Source organism: Tigriopus californicus, chromosome 5, assembly GCF_007210705.1.
Source record: "Tigriopus californicus strain San Diego chromosome 5, Tcal_SD_v2.1, whole genome shotgun sequence".
Lineage (NCBI taxonomy): Eukaryota > Metazoa > Arthropoda > Copepoda > Harpacticoida > Harpacticidae > Tigriopus > Tigriopus californicus.
The window spans coordinates 3,244,246-3,255,377 of NC_081444.1; the positions used below are offsets into that span (position 1 = coordinate 3,244,246).

At 44.1% G+C, this 11,132-nt stretch overlaps 1 protein-coding gene across 1 annotated transcript; it reads left to right on the top strand.

The window, feature by feature from the left end:
* Positions 1 to 6,042: 6,042 nt before the first annotated feature.
* LOC131880707 (SCO-spondin-like) lies at positions 6,043 to 10,570 on the top strand (the record flags this gene model as incomplete). The annotated part of the gene is given in 5 exon segments (XM_059227392.1): positions 6,043 to 6,274; positions 6,336 to 6,618; positions 6,693 to 6,889; positions 6,960 to 7,142; positions 7,518 to 10,570. Coding segments are annotated over 5 exon segments (3,948 nt in total), but the record flags the coding sequence as incomplete, so codon positions are not given.
* Between the last annotated feature and the right edge of the window lie 562 nt (positions 10,571 to 11,132).

Consider the following 11,132-nt stretch of genomic DNA (forward strand, 5'->3'; position numbering starts at 1 on the left):
GCGATAACTTCGAATAGAGCACGACACGAAGCGGGCGGCGTGTTCATTAACCCCGGGCGGGCAATTGGCCATTTTTAATGTGAGATCTGAAATGTACTTGACATAAATCACCAACAGGCCCACCTTTGCGAGAGTTCATGACCCGTGAGTTAGAACTGGAAGTGAATGTGGTTTGATGAATCCTTTAGCATTAAAATCTCATCTCATAAATCGTGGCCTAAAAGGTCTGATATTTATCCGTTGGGCTTTGCTGCTATAGTGGTCATTGGCGAATTCTTTTTCCCAACCAGACTTTTTATTGACTCCTCTGGGGAATGCGCTTCTTTGGCAGTGCTCATAAAATGGTCAAACTTGTGTTAGATCTGTCTTTTTTTGGCGACTCGAATCTAAAAACAAAAGGCAAGTGTGATTCAAAGTCCCGCGAATGGGCCGAGTATTTTGGGTGGTTTTGGGCACAGTTATAAAATGACCGGAGAGTCATTGAAATTCGTCAACCCTCACCATATATAGTGAGGTTCAAGTAGTCACCTCCAAAAGCATTGTTTCGGTTGTTGTTGGTAGGCCCCGTGTTAATCGTCAAATTGATGGGCTTAGCGGCGGGTGTGCCTTGCCCTATTGTTCAAGTGCAGTAAATGTTGCGGTCATAAAATGAGAGACAAATGATGTTTTGAGAGAAAAGTCTTGGTGGGCAATTTTGAGGTGAGAAATCTCGTCACTCTCATCTCAAGTACAAGGCAAATATCTCGAGATAATGGACGAGGATTCCAGACCTGAACGCACGGATTGGTTCGGGAAGGGGCCAAACATGTTGGGAGGCTTACTGTATAATACATTTAAAAAATCAAATGAACAAGAGCTGAGGGCAATAATAACATTTATAGCTCTTTGAGTCTGAAGAAACAAATAAAAAGAATAACTCAACTTCGTTCAAATCGCCAATGGTCATAAATGTAACATGGGTATTAGGCATCAATTGCCCATAAAAGAGTCCTATAATCTATCGAATGCAAAATCTGCTGAAATAAAGCAAGTGCGAAATTTCCGTGTTAAATTGCCGGATTAGCGCAATAAATGTTTTTTTTTAATCCAGAGTGTCTGAACATGCCAACAAAATGTCCAGATCTGATCTTAAGATGGTGAAGAAATCCCTTAGGAGATTTATTAGAGATGGAAGTCATTGGTTTTAAGCAATCAACATTTCTGAAGAGGGTTTGTATATTAGCAACGGCCACACCTAATCATTGTTCAGTTTGTCAAAGTGACCCCAAGACCTACGTCAAGTACTAATTAAAGGATTTTCTTAATTGCAATTACATCGCTTTCAAATGTCCACCGATTTGGTGATTATTTATTTTTTTGACAAATTTTTGACCAACATTGACAACACCAATAAAAGGTCACATTAGATCAATTGAATGTCTACATGTTGGCTTTCAATGAAATATTAAATATTTAGTTGCAACATTTAATCGAAATTTATCCATCCCAATTTCTATAATGAATTTATTGTTCTTGTTCTAACTACTTCCTTACATTAAAGGAGGCATTTGTCCGATGAGAGTTATTAACCCCATAGGCAAACACCCGTTTAATGTGCGCCAGATATGTGACCAAAAGGTTTGACCCCAGTTTGAGTCAACAATTGATTGCAATACCAACGAGAAAAAACACCGTACTTTATTGCTTTTCGCCGTGAGAAAGTTCTGCTCAGCAATCGCACCACATACTTTTACCTCTCTCTCCTAGCTTTATTTACAATGCATACAAAGTGCTTTAAGCAACTTGAACTAAACCATTTTTTATCATTATTATTTATATACAGGCAATATGGTTTGTATGTTGATAGATATGCCTCCAATGTCAAGTCGGGCATTTCGCTAATCTAAGACTTAAGCCAAAGTGTGAAATTGATTTGGGCGGCTGATAAAACGAAAGGACGAGTGTTTTTCTACTCGTCCAACAAGATCCACCACACACGCCTTCAGAGCTCTCAATCCATGGACTAATGCACTTACAGTCGTTTTGTTTAGAGAAGTGGTCAAAGCCATTTTGACGCCGACTCAAGATTGATCCGCATCAACAAACTCGTTCGTTTTTTGGTGGGTTCGTTTGAAATGACTCGCTGGCTTGTTTGACTAGGAACATGAAGGAAGGGAATTATTCCTGAGCGCTGATTAGGGTCGAGGATTAAGACAAGCCATTAATCCATGCCGTTTATTCTTTCTTTCCAGCCAAACCAACCAATAATGAGGACGAGAATTTGTCACCTCCAACTCGCTCCAAGCGAAGCTCCACTGGCATGAAGGAAATCATCGATCTTGAAGAGACGGCTTGTCGACCTAAATACGATTGTGCTAGTCAACGAGCATCTTCGTCATTCAAAATTTTCGAGGACCTTGACAGTTCATTTACCGACTACGTGAATGAAAACGTAAGATTAGATGTTTACCCAGCAATTTCGGGCTACCCAATGAGTCAGCAAATGGGAGCGAAGATACCGCTTGAACCCGACGTTCCTGCAAAATTTACCAGAGCTTGACTCTTCCTTTTTTTGGTCGGAATGTTGGAGGTTAAGCTTCTGTGGGTTGCTTGGTTGCAACATGCAAATTTGTAGATTGAAATCTGATAATGCTTCTTTGGAACAGAATGGTTAGTTAGTTGAGTTACTTGTTGGATGGAGGCATGGAGGTAGACATGAACATCATCATTATTTCCCTGAACAACACCATCATCATAATGATGATGAGCCTGAAGACTTGGCACGAGCAAACTATACTGGCCAAATTGCACCATAGTAGTGACCATGACCGTGGCGTATTCCAAGGGGGTCTCCTCTCTCCCCCTTTTTGTGATTGTGTTGATATGGCATAGTTCTTGCACCATTTTTTCAGCAAAATACATCTCCAATCTCAGTGGCGGATTTGGTGGAGCTCCCTTCGGATAAGGAATTGGAGGATAAGCTGAATGAACCTTTCTTTGCCGCCATTGAACAAGACGAGGATGACAACACATTCATCAAGGACATGAAAGATCAATGTGGCGAAGATGCTTTTGTCTATTGCGCTGGAGAAAAATACAAGTCCATCAACCACACCATGTGTCGGTTTTGCGTGAGTACACGACCTCAATCCATATCGAAACAAGCGATCGTTGGAGTAGTGCCCAAAATAGTTGAAATTTATGATTCCTGTTGTTGGACCAAAATTGTCATGCCTGATGGGATCTCGCTGGGCTCTCAAATCTTTTCAAAGGCAAATCGTCCGTCTGGCCTATTCAAAATCTCAACTCGGCGAACTTTATGATCCATCCTCCTCCAGGGATCTCGTCGACATTGTTGCCTGTGGTAGCTAATGCCTATCTCCAGAAAAGGGCCCCTTGCCTCATTGCAATGAACAAGGGGCACTCTTCCCAACTATCTGTTGGACAATGCAAAATATCCATTCATACAGACATTTGATACCGCTATGCATGATGACCGTGTCAATCTGCACCGAAAACGAGATAAAAACCTGCTCTATTCATCAATTTTACTCCAGCTCTCCTGATCTCTCTCGACTCGAATGGAGGAGCGAGTGAGAAAACTGTAAATCTGGAGTACACTTAACTTCAAGTTGTTTTTCTAAATCCGTAAAATTACACATGACCATTCAAAAATGAATTGCTTCAACCTCGAGGAATACTGGGGGCAAATTTAAATCAGAGACATGTAAATGAAAAATAAAAATTTGGTGGAAAACGAATGAAAATTTAGATCACAACATTTGGTTTTATCTTTACAAAAAGAACTCTAAATTAATTGGTGATATGATTGGCGCACGTTGAGCAATGATTAAAACAAAGTGTTGATCATACAACATATTCACAGCAATGATACAAAATCTTTTATAACAAATGTCATGAATAACATGACAATGAAAAAGGTTTAGCGACCCAATGATTCAAATTTTGTACAATTTAACCCTTGTTTCGAATCAAACTCGTAAGTTTGTGTACAAAAATAGCTGAAAGACTAATCCAGGTTTTGAGATTTCTTTCTGAGGGATTGCTGAATTGAATTAGACGCTCTAGGAAATTGATGATCCCATGTATATGAAGGCCGACATTTGGACGCTATCAATCTCCCACGTTCAAATCCCCGTCGGCACATCGGAAACATCCTTGAATCTGCTTTTATTTTCACCAAGTTGTAAATTTGTCCCTCCATAGCGTTGTTAAAGTTAAGCCATTCATTGACACCTTTCCCCGAGAATATGTCACCATTTAACGGCGTTACAGTTTGACACATTCTCTCAGGTGCCAACTTAAGACAGATTGTGACAAATGAACCCAATTTCAGTTACGTAGGTTTCTCTTTTTTCTTCAACAGGGTTTGGGCGAAAAGTGTCCGTACTATTTGGATCCATACAACAATCAAGTCACTGGTAGAGTGGTCCATGATCAACCAACTATTGATTATATACTCAAACTGCACAATGAAGTCCGAAGTAAAATCGCTCGTGGGTGGTGCGACCAACCTAAAGCTGGTTGTATGGGCCCTGTGGTAAGTGAAGATGTTATCTGAGGCCTGCTCGTCAAATTATGTAGATTGATCCGACATGGGCGTGATTTAATTATCAATCCAAACTTACTTGAGCGCCGAGTTTGAGTTAATATCGTTGGTGGCTGAAAGAGCTTCAGTTCATTATGCGGTTTGTCTGATTGAATTCGTATAGTCCTTTTTCACGACCAGGTAATGCTTTCGCCCACACCAATCCGTTTGTTTGGGTGTGTGTTTGGGCTTTGGCCAAGTCGAGATTTGAGAGACAGTAAACATTGGGAGTTTTGACAGACGCTGTACTGGTGTCACCTCCATGGACGGCCTGAATTAATTTCTGGGTCACATACCATCATGTGCTTGTTAAATTGAGGGTTTGCCTTTTGGTGAGAAAATCAATCTTCGAAGAGCAATTCTGAAGTAATTCTTCTGTTTTCTTTTCACCTCCAAGCAATGGGACCCTGAGTTGGCTCGTGTTGCTCAAAAGTGGGCCGATCAATGCACGAATGTTGATTACAACGATGATTTGCTCCGAAAAGATCCATGGTTGTTCCACGACAAACACGCTAACAGAAAAACGGGTGAGATCAAATGAACCTGAAAGCGACCACCGCCTTTTATGATTAATCGAAACAACATGATTTCTATTCCAGATGAGTTCAGTAATTGGCAAGGAACTGGTCAAAATGTGGCACGTGACATCGCTAAGGGCGAGGCTGGAAAGTTCGACGCCCAGAAACTCGTTGGTCATTGGTTCAATCAAATCTTGTACTTCGATTCCGAGGGAGTCAAAGCCTTTGGGTAGGAAGAGTATTACCATTTTTTACTGCGATAAGATTATTCAATTAGCCGTCCACTATCTTAGCTCGGGCAAACAGTGCTCTCAAGGAATTGGATATTACACTCAATTAGTGTGGCAAGATACAACTCATGTTGGGTAAGTTTGATCTGTGCAAAATATAACTTTACTCAACTAAAATGAATACGTCTGAAAATCTTGGTTCGTTATTTAACAGTTGTGGTTGGATTCAGTTCAATTATCGTGGGTTCAAGGACTATTACGAGAACTTTCTTGTCTGCAACTATGGACCATCGGCCAATATTTGGGACCAACCCGTTTACGACATCGCCGAAGAAACCTGCAACTGTCCTTGTATTGGATGCGACAAAGCGACTGGCTTGTGCCCTGCTAATTGTAAAATTCACGACTTTTTCACATGTTTAATACTGTTTCTACCATAATAAGACCTTTCAATGCCCCAGGTAACTATGCTGTGTGGTCTTCATGGGAAGAGTGGTCCGAGTGTTCCAAGTCATGCGATGGAGGAGTCAGGAACCGGGAGCGAGATTGCCAAGAGTCAAATTTCCCTCCAAAAGAAACTCCAGCAGTGGCTCGATTAGTCGAAGCTCATGGAAGCTTGGATTTGGTTCCACTCTTTGGCAACGACACCACCACGCCCGTTGGACTCCGACAAAGCGAACCCTTTGGCACGCTGGACCCTGAGTTATGTCTCCGAGGGGAACAAGAAAATCAAGGCGAATGCAATACTGAAGGTTGCCCGCAATGGACCTAATGGGGCAAATGGAGCGAATGCAGCGCCTCTTGCGGAGGAGGACAACAGATACGGGCTCGCCAATGTCGGTATCCTAACAAGCCGTTGCTATTTGCGGATGGAAAATGCCCCGGGGAGCCCTCTGAAACCAGGGTTTGCAATGATGCCGCCACTGTTCCTTGTCCGAGTGAGACTAAGAATCAAATCAAAGACCAAGAACGAACTTATTTCATGCAATTTTGTTTTAGAACTGAGTGAGTGGAGTCCATGGTCTGAATGTACTAAAACTTGTGAATCTGGAGAAAGAACCAAAGAGCGAACTTGCGATGGAAGCAAGGACGAAAATAATCCTTGCCAAGCTGTCCTGGTTGAGAAGGAAACTTGCAACACACAATTGTGCCCACTGTTTAATGAGTGGTCGGAGTGGACTGAATGCTCGGCCACTTGTGGTGGAGGCGGACAAACGCGAGAACGAAACTGTTATGACCCAAACCTTAGATTGAAATGCGACGGTGAACCCCAGCAAACGAGGTAAGCCAAGAAAGTTCTTAAGTTTTGGATTACTCAAGTACAAAGGAGTACATTTTATCATCTGTTAAATCTAGAGCCTGCAACGTCCAACCATGCCCCAATTGGACCCAGTGGTCGGATTGGACCACTTGTAGTGCAACGTGTGGTGGAGGACAAAGAAATCGACAACGCCAATGTGAATTACCTGATGGGACGATAAGGCCAGATTCGGAATGTGGAAGTGGATCTTCAAATGAAGATGGAATTTGCAATGAGGACGTGATTTGTCCTGGTAACATCTCATTATCTACGTATTGTTAATCGCCTTTCATCAATTATGGCTATCATTGCTGTTTTTTTAGAATGGACCACTTGGAGTCAATGGAGCGAGTGCAGCGTGTCCTGTGGTGGTGGAGAACAACAAAGGGTCCGATCTTGTGAGGTGGATGGTCAAATTTACACATCCGACAATGGCAACCCGGGTTGTCCAGGCGATGCCTCAGAGATCCAAGAATGCAATGATGCTGAATCAGTTCCTTGTCCAGGTGAGAAAACATGCACTTGTTTCTCTGTAATTTTTTTTTTTTGCGGACTTCCTTACCGCTACCGGGGTTGGAGTCCCAGCAGTTCAAGACGAGAAGATTATTCATTTTACTTGACTTTTATTTATATATATTATTTGACTTTTATTTATATATATTATTTGATCGACCAACGAATTGGAGTTGGCTGATTTGGCTAATCCTTGAATATAAGGTTGATCCGGAATTTTAGTCAAAAACTTGCCCAAGTCTGACTTAAATCCTGCCCGAGAAAGAAGAGAGGTGGACTTCATTGTTTTAACTAGCCTGGATATACCTCAATATACCTAAATCAACACCGCAATTTTGATCGCTTAAATAATCAAATATCTCTTTTAGAGCTGAGCGAATGGTCAGAGTGGAACCAATGTAGTGTAACTTGTGGAGGCGGAGACCGCTCCCGGACAAGGGAATGTGGAATTCCCGGTTCCAATCCCATCACATCTGCCTCAGTCTCAGCGTCAGCTAATCCATGCAAGCAACCTTTATTTGAGAGCGAAAAATGCAATAATGACCGATGTCCGGTTTATACTCCATGGACTGAATGGTCGGAATGCTCTGCTACTTGCAATGGAGGGAATCAAAGGCGGACTCGACAATGTGTCCCGGCCAATTCGAGACTTTTTTGCGAGGGCGAATCTGAAGAAGAGCGGCAATGCAACGAGAACCCGTGCCCATTGTGGACAGAATGGAGTACCTGGTCCGAATGTAGCTATACATGCGGAGGTGGAACAAGGCAAAAAACCCGAGAGTGTGAGTTACCCAATGGCGATAAAGTAGAAGATTTCCTTTGTGGAATGGGGCCTGCCACCGACGAAGAGCCTTGCAATACAGACAAATGCCCTGAGCTTGGACCATGGACCGAATGGGGTCCTTGCACCGTGACCTGTGGAGGTGGAGAGAAGGTCAGAACACGGGAATGTGGATTGCCCCAGAGATTTAGAGACGACAACCCCTGCCAAGCTGAGCTGAGTGAAACAATGGTATGCCATCCTGAACCTTGTCCCACTCTCACAGATTGGGGGACTTGGTCTGAATGTTCCCATACTTGTGGGGGAGGATTTCGACAAAAGACTAGGGAGTGCATTGGAACGAATGAGAACGATGTTGCTGCGTCAGGCGTTAACAATGACGATGAAAATCCCTGTATGGAACCTTTGGAGGTCATTGAAGGTTGCAATGATGCCACGTGCCCCGTATGGAGTGTATGGGGAGATTGGACCGTGTGCTCGAAAACATGTGGAGGTGGACAACGAACCCGATATCGACAGTGTACTGATCCAGCTACTGGACAAGATGCCTTTTGTCCCGGAAGTAATGAGGAGTCCGAGGAATGCAATTCTCAGGATTGTCCCTACTTCACCGAATGGACCAAATGGACAGAATGCAGCCAGAGCTGTGGAGGTGGGACGAGATCAAAGGTTCGAGAATGCATTGTCAGTGGTGATGAAGCAAATGAAGTCGATGCAACGAACCTTTGCGATGGGGACACTCAATATCAAGAAGCTTGTAATGAAGACGTTGTTTGCCCGGTTTGGAGCGAGTGGACTGATTGGGGGCAATGCACAGCCACTTGTGGTGGAGGAACTGAAAAAAGAATCCGCGATTGCCTTTTACCAGCTGCTCGCAATGGTAATGGAACCAACTTGTATGGTTGTGATGGAGACACATGGGAGATGAGAAATTGTAATGAACACAATTGCCCAACATGGACAGAATGGACCGATTTCACAAAGTGCTCCAAGTCTTGTGGTGGAGGTAGAAGAGTGAAAACTCGGGAGTGCACCTTGCCACCCAATATTCCTGCACCAGCATTGGCTCTTTTTTGTCCAGGAGACGAGAAGGTCATAGAAATTTGCAACACCGACGCCTGTCCAAAGCCCACTGAATGGAGTGATTGGGGTGAATGTTCGGTTACCTGTGGAGGGGGCTTAAGACAGAAAACAAGAGAATGTGTTAACTTCAGAGACAGTAATGGAAATCCTTGTAATGAAGATCTGCTTGAAGAGGAGGCATGCAATGAGCAACCATGTCCAGCTTGGACAGAGTGGACCGAATGGACACCATGCACAAAAACATGCGACAAAGGACGCAAGAAACGAGCCCGAGAATGCCTGCTCCTTACGAGAAGTGATTGTCCAGGGGAGAGTGAAGAATTGGAAGACTGTAATCCTGAGCCATGTCCCATTTTGACCGAATGGAGTGAGTGGACTGACTGTACCCAAACCTGCAGTGGAGGGAGCAAGAGGCGTGTTCGAGATTGTCTCAACTCTGTCAGTGGCTTTGACGCATCGGCCTGTAAAGAACCTTTAGAGGAGCAACAAGTATGTAATACCAATGAATGCCCGGAATATTCCGAATGGTCCGAGTGGACCACATGCACAGCAGATTGTGGTGGTGGAACCAAATCACATATCCGCGAATGTCTCTTGAATGGCGAGCAAATCCAGGAAGACACGTGTGATGGCGATTCAACAGAGCAAGTCCCTTGTAATGAAAATGTTGAATGTCCAATGTGGACAGAATGGAATTCATGGGGAGACTGCAGCGTCACTTGCGGCGAAGGCACCCGCCAGAGAGGGCGTGAATGTGCCAGACCAGTTGACTTCAACGGGCAATTGATGTGCGATGGAGATACTTATGAAACTGGACCTTGTGATTCCTCCGTTCCACCTTGCCCCATGTGGTCTGAATGGAGTGAATGGTCGGATTGCTCGGAGGATTGTGGTGGAGGATACCGAACTCATGTCCGAGTCTGTGGTGGGGGAAATGAAGTGGATGAAGCTGGCAAATCCCAGTGTGGATTTGGAGACTTCGAAGAGTCAGAACCCTGCAACAAAGACATTGAATGTCCAGAGCAGCCCATGTGGAGTGAATGGAGTGAATGGGGCGGTTGCTCCAAAACATGTGGAGGAGGATCCAAAGAGCGTGTCCGTCAATGTGGGTCGAGCGATGGGGTCACCGGATGTGCAGGTCCCTCCCAAGGCATGATGTTCTGTAATCTTGATGATTGTCCTACTGATGCACAATGGAGCCAATGGGGTGAGTGGAGCCAATGCTCTGCTCCTTGTGGAGGGGGTGATCGATCCAGGAGACGGACTTGTGAATCCGAAGCCTCCAATGGTTATGGACCTCCCCCAGAGTGCCCAGGCAATGAGTTGGATCATGAGAAGTGCAACGTAAACCCTTGCTCGTTCTGGTCAGAATGGAACGAGTGGTCATCTTGTTCCTCCACGTGTGGACCTGGAGTGGTAAAACGTTGGAGAGACTGCATTCGTACGAACTTACCACGAGGAAACTTCCCGAGATTAGGCTTATTGGTCTCACCGTGCCCCGGAGTACCACAAGAGTCCAAACCGTGTCAAAATCAGGATTGTCCTCAAGGTACGTGATTTCAAGTTTTTCCCCTGCATATTTCCCACGCAACTCACTGGTATCAACCTCGCAACCTCTCAAAGTTGTTTGACGGTAGTGCCATCTTGCCGATCGACCTCCGAAATGTCATCTTTACAAATAATCACCCCCCTCCCCGATATTATCTTGAAATATCCCATCATTACTACTCTGACATTTTCAATCACTTGCAAAGTTGCCCTAATATTCGAGCTACAACGTAACTAACCTTCTTATACAAAAGAACGGCACACCAGGTAAGTACGTGAGCCACGTCTCAGCATTAAATGCCATTCATGCTTCCAAATTGTTGAGCAAACACGATCCTTCCTGCCCACATTTTAAAGGGTGTCGGTAACGCTGGAAGACGTTGTACCTGATATCACACATGGTGTCTACCACAAAATAATACTGGCCTCTTCGCTACTCGATCCTTACCCATCGTAGCATTCACCAGAGGAAATTGATAAGCAAATCCAGAAGCTTCTGACCCAGGCCTCAACTATTCATTAAAACGCTGTGCATGCCTTTGTGGCACGAGAGGAAATAGCTTTTCACATT